The sequence below is a fragment of the Rhea pennata genome, chromosome 1 (genome assembly GCF_028389875.1).
Source record: "Rhea pennata isolate bPtePen1 chromosome 1, bPtePen1.pri, whole genome shotgun sequence".
In the NCBI taxonomy this organism is placed as follows: Eukaryota; Metazoa; Chordata; class Aves; order Rheiformes; family Rheidae; genus Rhea; species Rhea pennata.
In genome coordinates, this window is record NC_084663.1 from 936,004 (window position 1) to 956,798 (window position 20,795).

At 37.9% G+C, this 20,795-nt stretch overlaps 1 protein-coding gene across 11 annotated transcripts in view; it reads right to left on the minus strand.

Annotated features, from left to right (window-relative positions):
- PPP6R2 (protein phosphatase 6 regulatory subunit 2) overlaps nucleotides 1-20,795 on the minus strand; it is a 109,943-nt gene that overhangs the window by 34,633 nt on the left and 54,515 nt on the right. For all 11 annotated transcript variants that reach the window (XR_009958872.1, XR_009958868.1, XM_062579432.1 and 8 more), the window contains 7 exons: nucleotides 11,501-11,566; nucleotides 10,014-10,126; nucleotides 6,273-6,386; nucleotides 4,888-5,014; nucleotides 4,216-4,368; nucleotides 3,266-3,472; nucleotides 2,594-2,658 (listed from right to left, as the gene is read on the minus strand). Coding sequence is in view for 9 of the 11 variants with exons in the window: in XM_062579432.1 (XP_062435416.1) it covers nucleotides 2,594-2,658; nucleotides 3,266-3,472; nucleotides 4,216-4,368; nucleotides 4,888-5,014; nucleotides 6,273-6,386; nucleotides 10,014-10,126; nucleotides 11,501-11,566 (845 nt within the window). In the remaining 2 variants the exon portion in view is untranslated. The remainder of the gene's footprint in view (nucleotides 1-2,593; nucleotides 2,659-3,265; nucleotides 3,473-4,215; nucleotides 4,369-4,887; nucleotides 5,015-6,272; nucleotides 6,387-10,013; nucleotides 10,127-11,500; nucleotides 11,567-20,795) is intronic.

The following is a 20,795-nucleotide window of genomic DNA, read 5'->3' on the forward strand; positions in this document are numbered from 1 at the left end:
CTGTTGAAAAAGCTTTAGAGTTTTACTTGCAACTGAAATATTTAGCAGGTGAATGAGAGAGGACAAGAGAGATTAATCTACAACCACTGGATTTTCCCCTTACAAGAAAACGTAAGAGGCCAAAACTACATTCAAGCAGTTGCTAAATCACTTTTCTTTGAATCTCCAGTTTGTCTCCTTCACTAGATGGCAAAGAAGCTATCTGAAAATCAGGGGACGAAGAGCCTGAGCTACTTCTGCTTTCCACAGTATGCAAACAAGAACTGATGAGGTTCGGGAATAAAAATATGAACTCTAACAGTAAGAAATTTTGCAGTAAGGTATTTAGACACAGCATTCCTGCTTTTAAACTGGCAGGTGCTGAAAGTAAGACTAGACAAAATTCACATATACAGTGCCATTAGTTATTGTGATATTATATACTTTAAAGTGTCCCAAATATTGAAGTTTAATTCAGAAATGATTATTTCTTTATGTAGCACAAGGAGTATTTAAGATTGACTCAACTACAAATGCAATTGTTGGGTCAGAATCAAAGCAAATGGAAAAAAAATTATCACCAATGAGATGACAAGAAGTTTCCACCTAATGTTACTAAGTCTCCAGCTGTAAAACAAAGTTTTCTTTTGCAGATACTAACAGAGCCAACATAAAATAGAGACTCACTTTTCCTTGTGGGTAGGGGAAGGCAGTAAATTTGAATACACCAGGGTTAATTTTCAGCTGGTATGCTGTGCTCATGTAAATTCTCCCCTATTGCTGCTCTGGGAATTTGTGTGTAATGCTATTACAAAGCAAGCAGGAGAGCAAATAATGTCAGCTCCTCCTAAAAACATGGAGTTACAGCTAAATGTTTAAGATTTTTATGACCTTCCCTTCAAAAGAGCAACAATCTTTTTCTGAATCTTTAAAAAGAGTAAGTTCATACTGAAATGATCTTGTGCTGTCCCCTAATAGTAGAGTAGATCATACGCAGGTGAGGAGACTAGATGGTTTGGGGCTATGGGGTGGACCTCCACCACTCCAAATGTTCCTGTACCAACAAGCAGAATACAAAACAAATGCAGACTGTAACTGTAAATAAAACTGTCCTTTAACAAGGACAGCACTTTAACTAGCAGCCCAAATCTGGGTTTTAAAACTATTCAAATATAATTAACACCTGTAAATGAGTTTCCAATGCTAAGCCACAGCCTTTTGCGTAAAGACTCATGATAGTTCTTTTATACTTCAAACTCAATAGGACAGCAAACACCCAAAATTAATTTCTATTTCAATACTTTCTTAATATTCTTTATCAACCATACCACAAATGGTGGTTACTACATTTACATGAATAAAGAGGCAAACAAAGATGTGCTATAGGTAGCTTTGTAAGCTACTGTTTACTGCAAACTCATACTGATGACCAAACTTTATTTATTTTAAATTCTAATTACATAGGCAGATCAAACGGACTGAAATAAAAAAATATGTTGGTTACTTAGAAGGTAAGCCCTAGTAGTTACAAAGTCCTTTACGAAAAATATACAGAACACCTAAAACCAAGAGAATTCAAAGCGAAAGTCCATGTCCTAACAGGAAACTTTATTTCCAGAATTCTCTCTGCTGCTTTTTTAAATTCACAAGCTCTTGAATCTTTTACCCTGGGGCTCCTACTGTTTCACTCCATCTCCTCATTTAGTGCATACCATAATCTTTATATAACCTCAAACTTCTTAAAGCACACCATCTGAGATACCTCTCTGTTCATTTAAAATACATATTTTTAGACATTAAAATTCTTCTCAATTTGGAAATTGGAGCTGCGTATGGCATAAAATATGTCTGAATTCTTGTTCCTATCTAATTAATGAGAGAAACTTTTACACAGAACTCTTAAATAGGAACCATAATGCTTCTTTGTTACCACAAAATTGTGCACAACTAAAGCTATCAGTAAAATTTGTTATCATCAGCCCAATGGACTGCAGGAGGTAAAATAAATAAATTAATTAATTAATGGCTTGACAGTAAGCCTAAAATAATTACAGTGGGATGATATAGCATTTTGGAGTTATAGAGAACTAGAAACAGTGATGAAGGATAAAAACATTTAGCTGGGTAAAGAAACAGGAGCCCAGATAATACTTTCACTCAAATCTGTTTTTTTTTTTTTAACGATTTAGTTCTTATTATAAGCATGGCATCTAAGTGTTTATAAAGTTAGAATATTAAATGAGCAATCTGAAGCACAAACATTTGCCAGACAGAATCTCCATATTGTTGCTCACTCTAGGGAGAAAATGATTGTGTATTTATGGAAAAAAGTAAAATGTTAATATGCTATGTAAATTTTTTTGAGAAAGCAAGAAATAAACTTATGCAGTTGAGCTGAGACATTATAAACATTACTTTTTTTCCATGCTTGGGAGTATTTTAATTATACATCAATTTGGTAAATTTGTTCTTTAACATACAAATAATCCAAATTTCTCATCGTTTAAGACACCACTAAAATGGAAATTATTCAAATAAATACAAGAATATTTCAAGGGAATATTCAAAATTTGCAGCCCCAGAACAACAGCATTCTGAACCTCAAATCCCTTACTGTATTTTGTCATTAGCTTCCCAGGCATCCAATATCCTTTGCACTAGGCAGCATTTCTGGAACAGCTAGAAAATAACAAGAGATAGAATATTTCAAAAGTTTGCCAAAGAAAGACTCATGCCATAGAAAGCCTGTTCTGAACTACAGTTACTTTTGTTCATTCCTTCACTCCTACTGAACAAAAACTTAAAAGTTCAGCATTCAAGTTTCCCTCTCAAAATTTTTCTCAGAGGATCCACAGAAAACAGCAACACTTTTAAATATCTTCTGTCTGCTTTTGGGGCTTCATACAACATTTTTTTCATTTTACAAACACTACAAAACTTTTCATTATGAGGTCCACAATGCAGGAACTAAAAGCTAGTTATCTAATCACAGTTATTGTGATTTTTCTTTTTTTTTTGTCCTAAGTCTATACGCATCTTTTTTAAAAAAAAGAATAAAAACAGATTCATAAGCTCATTAAATGAGATCCTGTGATGTGTTTCTTGGATGAACAAATCAAATATACAAAAGCAAATATATTTCCATCCAGAACTGGAAGAACTGAGTAATGCCTATAGATAGATAAATTCCATTTTTCTGAACATCTTGTCATATAATTTTCTTGTTAATGCAAATTCAGACTGAATCAATCCATCTAAAGTTCTCAGGTGACAAGACCAGACTTACATGAGTCACCATGATATTTTCAGTATTGTTTTTTTCTGGAGTATCCACGCTCTCTGTGGCCGCATTTCCATTCAGCACTTCTTCTTTGCCTTCTAGGTCATTAGTAGTAGTTTTTCCCTCTTGTACAGAGTGTGAGAGAATAGCTGCTATGGACAATTCCACTTGGAAATGCAAAAAGTTATTCCATGTATATTTAAAAAATAAGTCCTGGAACAAAATGAGAAACAAAAAAAATCCACTCTGTGACACATCTTCCCATTTTTAACAACCAGATGAAATAAAACCACAGCCCCATTAATCGATTAATGATGAACGAATGCACTAAGATAACTTCCCACTTATATGTCACAATATAAGTGCATGTCCTGTACTTGAACGTACTCAAGTTTTCTCAGCTCTGATGCATACTTTCCCATAAACTGAGCACATTGGTAATACTCTGATAGATAACTAGAGCTCACAGCATTGATACCTTCAACAAATATACTACCTATTCTGTGGCTGCATTAGTCATATGAAAAATATTAACTAAATTATTTGTAAGCACAAAAATAATAATTTGCTAGAAGACTATCCTGAGTACAGTAGCAGTTTTCAGGACATGTCCTTGTTCATGGTTTGAAAGATCTGCTCTCAGTATTAGAAGATCCGTCTCCACAACACATCTGAGCTTTCTCAATCACAAGACCACTTCGCATACACATTACTAAACTACCGTAACAATAACTTCGAAGCATGAGCTTCATTTCAACATACTAAGCAACTGAAATCGTACTACAAAAGCTATTTTTGAGAATGGATGTTCTTACTCTCAGCATTTTAGGGAAATAATTAGGTACTGGCACACATGAAACATACTCCTTTGCACTGAAAAGATCAAAGAAAAAGCAAAAAGATTTCAAGTTTAAAGGCATACCCTCTTTCACAGTATGTCATAGTATATTACTCACAAGTAATAAGTTCATGGTACTGAGTCTGCATAGTTCCTGATTAATACTGGGAGTGTTTGTGTGAAGCAGAGCAGCTATTAGTCGAGATCCATGAAGACGAGCATTCCCCAGTGGCTCCTCCAAGACACCAATTGTAGTTAGGATTGCTGTTTTCTACCAGAGAAACAGATATTGAGTGCCCCAACAAGGTCAATGTTTCCTTTAGTGTCTCTGGGCAATGACTTGACTAAACACAACTTGTTAACTTCCTCACATCAACTTTCTCTGCAGGAAACCTGAGTCCTCTCACTACAGGCGGAGATGTCTCATCAGCACTGCTACAATGGCCTGTACTTCCAAATTTTAAGTTTGAAGTCAAAATATCCATTACGCCTAACTGAAAGTTGCTCTCTCTTCCTTCCCCAACCATCTTTACACAAGCCACCAGCCACAGCATATCTCATTTTTCTCATATATGGTGTGCTTGCTCTCAATTCCTCCTGCTTGGTTCCCAAGCACTTGAATCACAAACTTCGAGCATGGCTTTTTTTTCAGGGATATAAGTTACAGCCTGCCTGTTCCAGCACGTAGTGCTTTCAGAAAACACCCAGGAAGCCTCCATATAAAGAAAAGGGAGCCCTGGAAGGCAGGTCAGCAGCCTTTTTGCTCCTAGAAAAGGCAGAAATGCTTTACCTTGGGAGGGCTGAGCAGCAGCTGGTGGAAATCCTTTAGCCTTGGTTCAATACCATATAAAATGCTGCTATTGACAGTGTAAGACCTTTCAAATCCCTGAGTGTATGAGTCCATCAGTCCTTCCACCCTGCAAAGAAGAAAAGCACAACAGCTAAGATTTGACAAAATCTTAAAATGGTTCCCAGTCACACTGTTTCTGTTGGTCTTTTTCTCTTGAAAAATAACTGTGAATATGAAAAATAATCATTTACAGCCACTAAGGATATTTACGTAAGTACTGTATTATTTACAAGATGATATTTACATCATCGAAACTATGAATGAGATAGAGTGGGAAGACAGAGAATAAACTGTTTGCACAGCTGACTGAAAACAGCAAAGACAAATTACTGAAGTTCCTCACGGTTTTTAAAGCTTCACAAATAACTGAGCAGCAAGTTGCATGCGCAAGTGTTAACTATAAACATTTGTTAAGAAAATAACCTTCCCTAAGTGTTCAGAAAGATGTACATGAAAGAAAAAAAAAAAAAAAAAAACAAGGGCAGATGTAGCTACGCTCAAGTCATACCTCCTTCCTTCTTACTGTAAGTAGTAAATTGAAACAATGGTTACTGTTCCCTTCCAACAGAGTCTTACACTGGAATTAAAAAAAAACACCACACAACATCCCCCCTCTCATTCTAGTAACATTCCAGAAAGCCAGAAACGGGCTAGATAGGCAAACTTAAGCCTTTTCCCCTCATAAATCTTCAGAGATCCTGGGGACAAGACACAGTAGAATTTAGTATCTCAACTTTTCAGTTTTAACTCTGTACATTATTTTCTGATTAGCAACTGGTTATGTGCCCAGTGCCACGTTCTGTCTTTTTCTTTCCAGTACCATTTCCTAATCTTCCACTGCCTTCTTCATTCTTCCTTTATTTTCTCCTTTTTTTTCCAGAAAGAGAGGGAGACTTTCAATGTCTCCCTTCCTCCCCACAATTCTCTTTTGCCTTTCCTCTGCTCTATCTCCAAAAAAGAGAAATAAAAAGGGGATATAGTTTAAAGAAATAAATTTTAAACTGTACAGCCATATATACATCATCAAACAGATTATGCATGCTACACTATTTTCTCTCAAATTCTGCATATACTTTGCTGACAAGACAAGAATTCCTACACATGTACAAGAGAACAAGAGGAGCACAACGAAGGGCCAAGCTGCTAATCGACTGTCCTGAAGTACAACCACTGCATCAAAAAATCAAAAAAAGCAAAACAAATTTTCTTGTACTTATTTCCAGACAGCACTTCAAACTAGAGTAAAAATCTTATTTTTTTGCACAAGTAAAATTAGATCTGAGTTCCTAGAATTCTTCTTGCTAGGGAAGAAAGTGCTAACTTACCCAGAGCGCCTTGTTTCCAGCAATGTTAAAAGAACTTGCGTTCCATTCACTATGCAATTTTCAGTCTGTTCTCCATCAAACATGTTCTTCAGGAGTTGCTCTACACATTCCTGCCTGTTGATCAATACAGACATACATTAATAGTATTAAAATTAGAAATATTTTGTAGTTGCTTTAGTCACAAAAAAATCATTTCTGGACTTTCTGAAAAAAGGGCTGCATTTTTTTCTCTGGAAAAAAGAATAAAGACATTCCTCTCGAAAAAGTCTTGTATGATAAGAACGGAGCTATGCTAGGTTTAAGAACTTGCTTACTCATCATACTAAGGCAATACTGGAGTATAAACACATAGATTCCAACCCAAAAAGTGATTCTCTCATATTAACAGTATATGCCTCTTGATTATAAATTGGAAGGCAACTGAAGTGTTAACTCAGTCCATTCATTTTTTAAAGACAATATGAAGCTATTAACTCATAGTCTAAAATTATCCATCAGAGTTCCAGAAAAAAAGTAACAAACGTAAGCTAAACCTTATCTTTGCCATCGGCTTTTTAAGACCCAGAATCTAGAAACAGAAGCCAACAAGTGTGAATTGTAAATAATATGCATGTGTTCCATAGTCTTGGAAAAGTTTTAATCAATTCAGTAGCTCTGTGAGGCCTTAACCAAGACAAGATGCCCTCCAAACACTGACAAATTTGGGGCAGCTGGCTGGATCATCAAGAGAAGTTTTGAAGACTGCTGGCGTCAGAGCAAATAATGATAATGGTCCTTTCTAGCATTAAAAACAGTTTTACACTCAGACCCTTAGAAGTTCTACATAAACAACACAAAGATAACTGCCTACTTTTTTCTGTGCAATCTGCTATGCAAAATGAGTAAAAGATACAAGCAATATGAGGTTTTGGCTGGCACTGCTACTTATCAACAGTTATTTGACTGCAGCAGTGCCTGCTTCCACCTCTATATTCAAATTCTTTTCCCATGTTGATTCTGCAGATGTAATTGAAAGTTCTCCAAAACCCAGTATACAATAAGTGCCTTTCTCACCTTGCAAAGACACATGTTCAACTAAAAAAGCAGTACTATTCAGTTCAGATAGACTAACTTTAACTATTTTCTAGTATTTGAAAAAAATCTCATTTACATTTGTATAAATAAAAATGAGATAAAATGTAAAAACACAGGAATAAAATAGGAGATTGAATCATTTTAATAAAGAACAACTAAATACATTCCATCAGCATAAGAGGTAGCATCGGGAAAATAAAAGAATAGTTACAGTAACTAACTAAACGCATTTTTGTTGCAGACAGTTAATCTGCAGAACAAATTGTTGCAGATGGCTTAGGCAAACTGAAAATCAAGATTTGATATTTACTCTGTAAGTCTGGTCATGGCTCCTTCCTGCAGGACTTAATGATTATTAATTTGCAATTCACAGAAAAAAAAACATCAGCTAAAGATCAAAAAAGTTTACTAATACTACACAGAAGAACTGAGTGAGAAAAGAAATGACATGTAACAGCTACAGATGATCAGCAGAAAGATAAATAGTACAAAAACACTTTTGTTCAAAACAGTTATTCTTATAAACAATGAAGTGATATAACACCTTTCAGAAATGCTTTTGGGAAGTGCAAAAATAAAATGTTTATTTATTCTATGGATGATGCAGGCAGTGTCTAAAAAAGTGAATACAAAGAATACAGTGGAAGTGGGGGAGGTTGGGAGGGGGACAGAAAGAGAAGAGGAAGGAAGAAGCTAAAGAGCATCCCAGTAAAGTGTGAGCCAAACTTCAAATTTCAGTTTTGTAAAGCTCTATCAAGGAAACTTAATTAATAACATCAGGGTCACAGAGGCTCTCATGAAAGACCACATGGGTATGAAAGAAAAACCCATGGTATGAAAAACATATGGGTATGAAAGACACATGGGTAGCAATCTTCTGCCTAAGCGTAGCAGGATTCTGACCCCTCTCTTAAACTACTAGAAAAGTCTTTGCAGGATGAGTTTGCCACGGCCTACCCCACCTCATACTATAGTGAACCACTACACTTGTTAAAGGGTCTGGACTTAGCAGGTGAGATAACCAAGCAGGAGGCTCATCTCCAAATCTTAAAAGGCTCAGATTTTACTTATGCCTGATGAAATGGTGAAGGTTCCCAGGATCAGGGATGCAATCTACACTAAAAACTCAGCGTTGCACTAAACTCTCAATAAGAAAATATTACAGTAGGCTACTGGGTAAAAGGTCAGATCTCTTTTATTTGTGCAGGAGCAGTTAGGGAAATGAAACATTTAAGAAAGAACATTTCCTTAAAAGGCGGAGGCTTGTATGTCAAGCATCTGGAAGATCCTGCACATATCTCCAAAGAATGAAGTTTTTCAGTTTGTGAGCAGCGCAACAGCACTATTTACATCCTGTTTTCACCTGTACACCCTGCTTCTGGCTGATTCCCAGAAGAGGAAGAGGGTGTCCCTAGTACTCATTACTCATGCTTATGAACTGACAGCTCGAAAATGGCAAAAAGTAACAGCAATGTCACACAAATTTAAAATGTTCTGTGTTAAAAACATTTTAAGCCCTATTTAGAGATTGTTATGCACAATTCAACATTCACTTCACCTACTGCAAATCTTTTCTCTTATTCCTTTTCTGTCAAAAGATTTCTTTATGCCTAAAAGAACATTTTTATTTTTAATCTCACATTGAATGTCCAGTCAATATTTTTAGGTTTGAGGCAAATAAATGAAGAGGAAACATGCTAAAGCAAGTAATTTAAAACTGAATTACAAAGAACAAAATAGTGCCAAGGGAATGGAGTAAACTTGAAAAATCAACATTTCTGGTGTGTATTGGGTGTCAGTGGGACAGAGACAAACTCTTTTCAGTTGTCCCATGTGACAGGACAAGAGGCAACGGGCAGAAATTGAACCACAGCAAGTTCCGCCTGAAGGTGAGGGGGAATTTCTTCCCTGTGAGAGTGACGGAGCACTGGACCAGGTTGCCCAGAGAGGCTGTGGAGTCTCCTTCTCTGGAGATCTTCAAGGCCTGCCTGGATGCAACCCTCTCTACCATGCTCTAGGTGACCCTGCTGAGCGGGGAGGTTGGACTAGATGATCTCCAGAGGTCCCTTCTAACCTTACTGATTCTATGATTCTATTCTAACTTTATTTGGGAAGTAAATTCTAACCCCAAAAAAGCATGAGAGTGCAATGTTCTTATCAACATATTCCTTCAAAAATATTGGAGAAGGTAGCTCTAGATTAAAAATAACTTAAAATGAAAGTAATTATTGAGCGTTTCACTGCAAGTTGTCTGAATGTACAAGAGCAAGTTCTGAAAAGAAGTACAGAGCAACAGTAGCTGGGATCACAAGCACAATGTTGTATCTTTTTTCAAGAGAACCCCTTCTATCAAATGTATTTTTAAAAATCCAAGTCCTATAAACGTTACTTTTGCAGACTCCACACTAGTACCACATTGTTACTAGATTAAATCTAGCAATATGCCCATCTCCTTTTCTAGTGGCTATCTCACAAAGTACAGCACCTATCAGACATACCAACATTAGAAGAGAAAGGTCTTCACTGTGTTTATAAAGCTCTGTATGCAGTTCCCAATACAATACACCAACAGTTTGTTTCTCTAGTTTGTGTCTTTAGAGAGCGATGAGCAAATAACAATGTTAGTAGCCAGTTTAGCAACAGTCCTAAGTACTGAAAAGTACTTACGATTCCAGTGCTGTGAGAAGTGGATCAGGCTCAGGTACCTCCTGGAGTTGATTGCTCTGGTCTCTGCTCAGTCTTATGATATCACACAGGGTCTGGGAAGCATTTGATTGCCTCTGTAAACAACAAAATAGAGTATATGTCAGTATTAACTTTTCAGCTGGCTCATCCCGGTTTTGAGAGAAAATGTAACAACTGGGAATGCAAGAAACTGAATAAATGAGCATTTTCAGTACAACTTCTACCATGCTCTAGATTATTCATCCTTATGCTTCTAGTAATTCACGTAAGCATAATAATTAATAGGTTTTTGCATCAAAGAGAAGGTCTTCCTGAACTTCTCAATTAAATACAGCTAAAGATTGCAGAGAGTATTTTCTTTTAACCATCTGACCAAGTGTGTTAACCTGTGAATTTAAAATACAAATATTTCATTCTTGTTTATCACTGCTCGGGAGGTTCCTTTCATGAATAAAAATAATCTGCTTGATAAAACTATTTAAAATTTAATTACAATGTATTAAAAAGCTTTAAAGTAGTATTTTGATAAATAAATTATCTCAGCCTAGCTATTAATCAAAAACTCTCTTTAGCTACTATATCTATAGGATCTAATGCTGTAATTCAGCATTTATCCGCAAGACAGCATTGCTAAAGACCCACAAATCAGCACGCCACTTCCCCTTTTTTTCTCTCAAAAGGACAATTTTTCCTGTGATAAGCCAAGGGAATCATATTATTAGCATTAAGCAAAGAATAATGTCTAATCAAGTTCACTTTGTTTTTAACAATCACAGGAATCTTTTGCTGTTAGCAATCACAGGAATCTTTTAATGAATGCCCCATCTTCATCTAAATCAAAGCAAGCTAGATATGGATATCAGTGCTTTTCCTCCTCTGTGTCAGGGATGGCAGTCGATACCAAAGTAGAGATGATAGTGCAGGAAACTGAATTCCAGAACCAGAGGTCCTGGCTTGGCTGTTTTATGACAATTATCAAAAGGGAAAAAAAAAAAAAAAAGGTAAAAAGAGAGCGCGCTTTTGTATGATTTGAGCATGTCTTTATCATAGGCTCAGAGAATCATATCTTGTAGATTTAACTGAACACTTAATCATTTATGGTCTGAGAAGAATTGAAAGTTACAGTGAACTGGTTAAATTATTAAGTTATTCAATAGTCTGTTTCAAATAGCATGTTCCTTTTTAAAATCAGCTAAATTACCACTGACTGTGATACCTCAACAAATTCATTCAACATCAAAATGAACTTAAGAAATTTGGCAGCAAAATGAGTCAAAAACAAATCAAAAATAAAACAATTTGGTACTACTAGGCTTATCAACCAAAGGACAAAGTGTCCATACAGATCATCCCTCATTACCACCTTCCATAAGTCACTTTGGTATTATTCATAGAGATGGAGACAGATTCTTCCGGACCTTACAAGAGCCACTGTCTACAAACAGAGAACTCAATTTTGTCATACTCACGTCCTCATCCTGGCTTGAATGGATCAGTTCCACAAGTCTCTGAATAATTTTTGCTTCGTTAAGCCACTGAAGGGAAAGGAAAAGAAAGAATAGTGCAAGAAAATCCTTGTTTGATATCACAGAATTCAAAACGAGGATCTCTGGGAAGCTTTACATGATTTAGGCTTTTCAAGAAGGGAAAGTCCTTTCCCTTCACTTCATAACCAAAGTCACAGGCAATATACAATTTCCCCTAGGCATAGAGACAAATGTATTTTAATTTGCATCAGTAAGTGTGCTATGCTCATGAACCTAAAGACTTAAACACCTTCAGAAAACACAGACTAGATAAGTTATGAATATTATCTACCTGAAACAGCATGAGCATAACTATCAACATAGACTCATAGAATCGGTAAGGCTGGAAGCGGCCTCTGGAGATCATCTAGCCCAGCCTCCCTGCTCAGCAGGGTCACCTAGAGCATGGTAGAGAGGGTTGCACCCAGGCGGCCCTTGAAGATCTCCACAGAAGGAGACTCCACAACCTCCCTGGGCAACCTGTGCCAGTGCTCCATCACTCTCACAGGGAAGAAATTCCCCCTCACCTTCAGGTGGAACTTGCTGTGCTTCAATTTCTGCCCACTGCCTCTTGTCCTGTCACATGGGACAACTGAAAAGAGGTCATCCCCAAATGGAGACCTGTGACTTAAAACAGGACAAAAATCCTGTTCACCAGGCATCACTACTTCTAGTGACTTTTGCCATCAACAACACTGCTGTTTTCCTACTAAGACTGAAATTTCTGACTGTCTCCCTTCTGGAGCTCCATATCATTGCAAAAATGCTAATATTGTCCAAAAATCTTTCCAGTATACAGTTTACAGTTGAGTAACCAAGTATTTCATTCAAGACCCTATTTTCAGAATTGACTTCTATAACCTCTTCTTCCTGATATCCAGTTTATCTGAAAGTTCAAAAGACTGAGCTTCTAAGGCAATCTTCCTGACCAGTCTCTCTACCAACCTGTCTCTTCAGGTTCTTCCATTGATTTCTAATTTTCTGGGATCAGAACTAAATTTCTGAATCTTCTTCTCAGGTCCATGCAAGTGCAGTTGATCCCTACTTGATCTATATTTTATCAGTCTTGCCACCTCCATTCCACTAAAAATGCAACAATCTATTGCTTATTTGTTTATTCATTCTACAAGAATCTGTTCTCATTTCACAGAATCACAGAATGGTTGAGGTTGGAAGGGATCTCTGAAGATCATCTAGTCCAACCTCCCTGCTCAAGCAGGGTCACCTAGAGCACGTTAGACAGGATCATGTCCAAACAGGTTTCGAGTATCTCCAGAGAAGGAGAGACTGCAACTTCTCTGGGCAATCTGTTCCAGTTCTCTGTCACTCTCACAGGAAAGAAGTTTTTCCTCGTATTCAGGTGGAACTTCACATGTTCAGTTTGTGCCTGCTGCCTCTTGTCGTTTTGCTGGACACCACTGAATACAGTCTGGCCACGTCCTCTTGACACTCTTCCTTCAGACATTTGTATATATTGATAAGATCCCCTCTCAGGCCTCTCCAAGTTAAACAGGCCCAGCTCTTGCAGCTTTCAACCATTCAGCCTTTCATTTCCACGTTTTGGGGTAAGGATTTGAAAGAAGGATCTGAGTAGTCTAAGATGCAGTCTTTTGATAGTAGATTTTAGTTGGCAATTTACCAAAACAGCTTCATCAAGATTAATTATATCATTTCTATGTTCTAAAGAACAGCTGCTGAAATCCATCACTTATGCCTACTGGCAGTCTCTGTAACAACAAAATTATCCATCTCTCCTTTCCCTTTGTGTATGTTGTATTTGTGTGTTTCATCTTTTTATAATCAGCTATACACCCCATGTTTGCACAGCACTATGACTACAAACCCAGATTTTGACTGCAATTCCTGGATATTCCACAGTATCAATACACTGAATAGTATCAATAACAAAAAATTATATCCATTTTTACCTGCAAGTTTCATTCTTCAAATAATAAGGCCCATAGATATGTTGCAGTGGGTACTTCAGCCTATTTGTTTTTTCAGGCAGAGCTCAACTTGTTAATCACCGTCAACAAATGAACATTTTATCTACAGAAGTTCCATCTACCCTTACAACTTCCACAATCCAGAACCAAACAACATATTGAGTTATATACTTCTGTATTAGATGCAGTTTCTTTCTACTGCAGAGTACAGTAAAGTAAATTCCAAACCTCCATTGTAGTTTCAACTTTATTCTGCTTCAACATTTTTTTTTCCACCCAGAGTGGTTGGATTTATGGGCCTTATTAATTAAAAATGTAAGTTAAATGGCAAGCAGGGCTAAGGAAGTTTTGTTCCTTGTGCCTAGACTGTCATAACAAGGTGTTCCATAGGAAAGTGGATGGCTGCAGAGAATGGGATTAAAGAGAAGAAGCATGATCATCCATATGAACACAGAAATTACTGTTCTTGGAAAGTGAGAGACACAGAAAATGTAACTTAGAAGTGAAAAAGCAACTGAAATAATCTGTTAAGATCAGCAGAGCAATACCAAAATGTACCGAATTAAGAGGCTAATGTCCAAGAGGTGGACTTTAACATTCACAAGAAAAGGAATAATCTTTAACTTACTCCTCAAAGAAAAGCTGTGACAATTGCAAGGCCCTACCTATCTGGACTGAAGTATAATACTGTTACCTCAGCATGTCCCTGAAGAGAAGATTCACATTTGAGGTACAGACTCCACTGACTATATGCAGTTCAGCAGGGTAAGTGACACATTTGCAAGGAACTGACAACTTGTGCCTATGTTCAACATGATTTATTCTGCAGAAAAAGAATGCAGCAAACAGGACCAGCAAGCAGAGGAGAGGAGGTGAGAAGACAATGTATTATCAGCATGGGATGAACAGAATGTTAGCAGTCTTTTTGCAAAGACCATAGAAATCCTCAGGGTTTCCTGGACCCATTTTCCATGGAAGAAGGGATAGCCAGAGACTATACAGGAATGAGAGGAGGATAGATATTCCCAAGTTAAGAGTGGCTGGAAACTGGCAACATGAGAAAAGTTCTTTCACCACTTGCAGATGTGTGCTTACAGAACATGTATAGTGGCATGGTGGTAACAGGTGAGGAGGAGTACGTTTCCCTCAATGGAGTTATCAGAGCTAGGAGCCTAACCCATGCATTAACACCAAGAGGAGGTGGCAGATGAGAGCGGCTGGAGACTCTCTTTTGCAGAGAATGGAAAAACTCATTCTCCAAACGGATTTTTTTAGAAGCATGCTGCTTACTAGGAGCTCAGATTCCCTGATGTGTGGTGAGACTGTCAAGGCTCATCCAGCCCTTGAACTATCACACCTTCCTGTTCATCCATGTGTGGACCAATACTACTGCCAAGGGAGACTTCAGGCATATCCAAAGTGACTACAGGACCCTGCAAACTAGGGTGAAGCTCAGCATGCTGCCTGTCACATCCTTTGCCAGTTTCAACTCTGGCTGAGTTTTCACTTTCCTAGTAACATCCTTGAATGCTTGGGGAATTTCTCATTATTACTCTTGAGTAGTCCCTCCCCACTTCCACATTCTCTGTACTTCCTTTTTGTGCTTGAGCTCAGACAGCCCTGTTTATCCATGCTGAGATTCTCCCATGCCTGCTTGACATTCTCTGCATCAGGATGGACCATTTTGCTTAAATATGCTTTAATTCTTACCTTCCTCTACGATCAGTAATTCTTCATTTTCACAGACTCTGCTACTAGGATCAAGGACTTTGGAGAACCAAGGGCAGACCTTACCAGTAGAAAGCCAAGACAATATCATGGACCAATACTGTTAAGTGTTTTCATTAAAGACCTGGCAAATAGGGAAAAAAGTACCCTTAGTAAGTCCAGGACAATACCAAATTGGATGGCAGAAGTTGATAGGCAGGAGGGCATTGGTGCCATCCAGAGGAATCTAGACAGGCTGGAGAAATGAGTTGAGAAAAACCTCAAGAAGTTCAACAAAGGCAAAATGTAAAGTCTTGGAACTTGGAATGGAATAACTCCATGCAGCAGGACAGGTTGGGAAGCAACTAGCGAGGAAGTAGCTTTGCAAACAAGACCCAAAGGGTCCTGGGGTCCATTCCACTAGGACTCAGCAGTTTGCCCTCGCAACAAAGATGACCAACCACATCCCAGACTGTGATAACACAAGTGCAGCCAGCTGAGTGAGGGAAGGGATGGCTATTTGGCACTGGTGAGACCTCTCTGGGTCCAGTTTGGGACTTACCAGTACAAGACAGACATTACAGTAATGGAGTGGATCCCATGGAGGCCACTAAGATGGTTAGGGGTTAGAGCACAGGACATAAAGGTACCCATCTTGCAGGGTTGGTATTTAAGAATGTATATTATATTAGGACTTCAACAAAACTTCTTTTTCTGAAACCTGCTGAAAATATACCTGATAAGGGTATAACACTGGTGAGTTATTCAGACACAGCAGAAGAAAGAAAGTTCATGGTTCATTATTTAAGATGATAGCCAAACGCAACTCTCAGCAATCAACAGACTAAGCTGTCTGATCTTTTGAGGATCACATCAACAGACAATTCACTGAAGTATTCATATTAAACGTTCCTCATCTGAAAAGAACTAATCTTGCACTAATTTTCTTATAAAAGAATGGTATCTGAAAATCTGTGATAGCGTAATTAGCCTTGAGAGCTAATTTCTCTAACTAAAGGGGCGTAAAGAGTATACCCTTTTTATTCTTATGTTTTGTTACCTGCCAAAGTAGCAAAAAATGTGAGATGATACATAGTAGCATTTTTTGTGCTATGATCACTGTCCACATCAGATTCTAATGCACAAGCTACATGATACACCAGTCGCTATTATACAAAGTGAAGAACTGGAACATCAGCTCACCAAACTGATACAGATCTAGTGAGGTACTTCTGTGAAAGTTACCCAATTTGGAAAGCTGTGGTGCCTTGCTGGTCTTCAATAGAGCAGAGAGAGAAGAAACTGATCCATCCAGGACAAGATTTCTTTTCAGAATACAACTGATCACGTTCTCCCTGTCACTATGGAAACCTTATCAGACCTGCAGACTGGCATAATCAGCTCTGCAATCCGAAGACGGACCTTTGCAATGAGATCCCAATGACTCACTGTATTACAGCGAAGTCGTGCAGCGTCTTCTCTTTCGGACCTGAATCATGAGGACAGACTAACTCTCCTCAGTGAAGATCAAAAAACTGAACCTATACTTTTTGTCACTAAGGAAAGCAGGAGGAGATGAAGTGCAGAAGGTGTACTCAGAAAAACTAGATCTGCTTTGCATAAATACAGGATCACTGTAGCAAAGATCCAATGTGGAATCCTCTCATGTTCTTTTTGTATTTTTCTATGTAAGATATGTAAGATATTGATAACATGCATAAAAAGGACAGGCTTCCTTGATGCCATTTATCTGTCCTGATTTAAAAAATGCTTCAAGAAACAACCTACATTTCAGCTTTCTTGTTGCACAACAAGTAAATTATTTAAGGTCAATATTATTTCTTTCCCAGAGACATTTGGGGATCAGATGACAATGATCAAAGAAAAGAAAATATGCTGTCATCTATCTGTGCAACATAAGACTTGTTTAAATACATCAAAAGGTAGATGTATGAAAGATAAGCCTCCTTGAAGGACCTCCTTAGGTCCTTAGGAGGATGAAGATTCTTCTAGTGTTTCCAATCACGAGAGTCCAGAACAAGGAGGAGATAGGGCTGTAAGGATGCAATCTGAAATAGACGACAGATTACTTCACTTATGTTGCAGCTACCCATGGGCTAATGAATCTGGAGGCATCTTTACATAATGGTACTTCTGCCATGACACCTACAGCAGAAGTGTGTAGAAGCAGCTTGTGCAAGCAAGTTTCTTCTTGATGGCAAGCTCTCCAAGACAACAGAATTTAAACTACATGAACAAAAGCACTCCTCTATCATACATGAGCATAAGGAAGCAGAGAGATGCAAGCAATATCGTATTTTCTTGTTAACTGTAGGCCCTCTTGCTGAGTTCCAGATCAAGGAAGAGAAAGGGAAAAAAGCATGGCCACCTACTCTCAGCTTGTATTCATCCATTTATCTTCCACCCCTTTCTCCTCCATTATCATCAGGCAAGACTATGCAGAAAATCAAAGGAAGGAAGTGATCTTGTAAAAAGTATAAACAGGAGAAAGGTGTTTTCAGTTGGATCAATTCCCCAGTATATTTCACCTTACAACCACACGAACACTTCAGCTGGCAAAGATGCAAGAGGAGCTGGATGAGCAGAACAAGTATTAGGAAAAAAGGGAAAACAGAACTGCCTCTTTTTGTGATAATGCCAACTTAAAGTGCTCGTGAAATTACTGACCCAACTTCACTTAGTACTGGAAGTCAAATACTTGCACTAAGACTATGAGAAACTCTGCCCTCACTAACACTATCTTAGCAAGGAGCAGCCAAGGAAACTTCAAACACACACTTTAGAAGGTCTGTTCAGTAGAAAACACAACAGGGAACTGAACTACCAGTACTGTCTAACTAATACAGTCTTAAGAATCTCTAAAATGGAAGGCTGGCAAATAACAGGCTGCAATGCAATTATTAGGGAGTCTCTGACTTGCTGAGCCAAAGGGGCAATGTGAACATCAAATTGCTGCTGAGAGATGCCCAGACACTTGTTAGGCAGAGTATAATCTTGTTTAACTTAAGATAACATCTTTATAAATCTGCCACTGTAAAACACTACCTTTCAAGGCAGCAAGAATCATAAAACAAACAAACCAATAGCAGTGTCTGGCAGAAAGTGGTCTTTTCACATCCCTAACTGATGTGCCTTCGACAGCAGTATTTCCTAGTGAAGAACAGAGCTTCTCAAACTTTATTTGGACACAGTTTTCAGCTTTCTGCTAAGCCACACAAAGGGAAAGTAGAAAGCATTTAGTTATTCAGATAGCATTCATATTTTAATTAGGAAGAAGCTAGACTGTAACCTGGAAGACCTTGACATAAAAGACCTTGATATAATGTTAGAACTCCTTAGGTAAAATCCAGTAGTGAATATCAATAATATGGAAACCTTGAAATACTAAGTTTAATTGCTATCACTGTATTATACAAGTAACAGGCGAATAGTTGCTTTGAGGCAGCTAATCATTCATATCTATTCTCGCTCCTACCTGACAAACAATATTTTTCCTTACATAATGGAAAGTCCAAAAATACAACTTTTATTTCTAATATCTAGCAAAAATAAAGACCATACATTAATTTTTCTGGGAATTAAAGTTTCTGACTACATCACCAAAATTGCTGGTAAATTATTTCTCTCTACATTTTAATCCCAAATTTGAATATCGTTAGTATCTTTTGGCTTTCCAAGAAAAAAATCCTTAAGCTATTAGATTTTTAAATTTTCAGGGACAATTTTTATATTATCACTACTTGAGAAAAATATTCAGGATCACCTCCAGTGCCTCATGGTGTCTTTGTTTTTAGTTGGTAGGAAATCTTTAACAGATGAACTTAAGATAATAGGATAGGGTTAAAATACTTCCAATTCAGATTTGACCATTTATAGACGGCTGATATAACATGGAAGCCATTCATAAAGCTACTCAGTTAAAATATCGTTTTAACATCACAACGAAAATATTATTGCATTTATCTTGGTAATGATATTAGTTTAAGTCTTAGTCTTGTCTGCCACATAATGAGAAATTTTCTTACTTCACAAAATGGATGCTATAGTAGAAATAAATGGTGGGACAAGAGATCCTTTAATTATCAGATGTTTCTTCCACAGAAGAGTTTATTCATCTGACCCTCCATAACTTATGTGAGAGAAGAAGAAATCTCCGCATTAAGTATAGTATTCCAAAGGCACAATACGTGGTGACAACCTGCCAAATACTCTACTGGTCTCTCAGGTCACAAAACCTTTTTAAAAATCTTCAAAACTCTTCAAAATGAAGAGTACACCGTTATAGTTCATCAAACTAACAAACTAATGAAGCGCAGTTTCACAATGTTTAGTGTACTCTTTCAGGAAATAATCCAAGTTACAATAATAGAGTCATACCATAACGCAATGTTGGAAGGCCCCCCTGAAAATGCCTGGCCCAGTTGCCTGCTCAGAGCAGGCCCCATCAAAGCAGATTGCTCAGGGCCTTATACAGATGATTTCTGAGTATCTCCAAGGACAGAGACCTATCTGGGTCCCTCTTCATGTATGACTACCCTCAGGTGGAAGTTTTTCTGTTATTTAATTGGGATTTCCCTTGTGGCTGCTTATGCCTATTACCTCTCGTGCCATCAGGTGCATGGCTGAGAAGAGTCAGTCTTCTCTCCCTACTCCCACTAGGCAGTTGCAGACCTCAGTAAGGTCTTCCCTTTGCCATTTCTCCTCCAGGCTGAACAAACCCCACTATTTCAGCCTTTCCCTGTATGTTCTGTTTCCTTGTATGTTCAGCCCCTAACTGTCTCAGCGGCCTTCATGAGATCTACACTCCAGCAATGTCTTTCTTGTACTGGTGAGTCCCAAACTGGACTGGTAATCAGATGAGTCTCACCAATGCTGAATGGAGGGCAACCATCCCTTCCCGTACTCGGCTGGCTGCGCTCCTGCCTTCACAGCCTGGGATGTGGTTGGGCCTTTTCTGCAAAGCTCCTTTCAGTGGATCTTCTATCATCATCATCCCCTATCCATCCATCTCTTGGAGGCTTTTTCCTCCCAGTAATTTTCTTGGTATTATTATTTGATTCCTAGCCAATTTCAATTGCCAAACTTCTGTTAAAAAAAACAAAGACTTCTTTTTACGGTGAACGCATACACAAGTCTGAGAGGATCAACTTGTGCCTATATTTTTTTCTTCTCTTCAACAGCATGCACACCGCACTGTGTACCACAGAGCTAAGAGGAAGAACCAAGTACTGGTAATTATCTATCATACTACCTTCTGCAAAGAACTTTTACTTGCTAAGCTATATTTTATTCAATGCTCTGGACACAGAAGACAGGCAACAAAGCTTGTCAGACATTTAATTTCTGCTCTGGGCTTCAGTGACTCAAATGCAATTTTCCATAGAGCACACCGTCCTTCTGGCTCACTGAAAGGGAGCTAAAGTAGCATTTTTTTATCCAGTCCTGCACATCTCTTCTACCCACAAAAGGGGAGATGAGGCAGCCTCATCCAGACTGGGCTATGAAGGGAGAAAGACTTGTCCTACCTGTAGAGCAAACTAAGCATCTCAATGAGATATTTTATG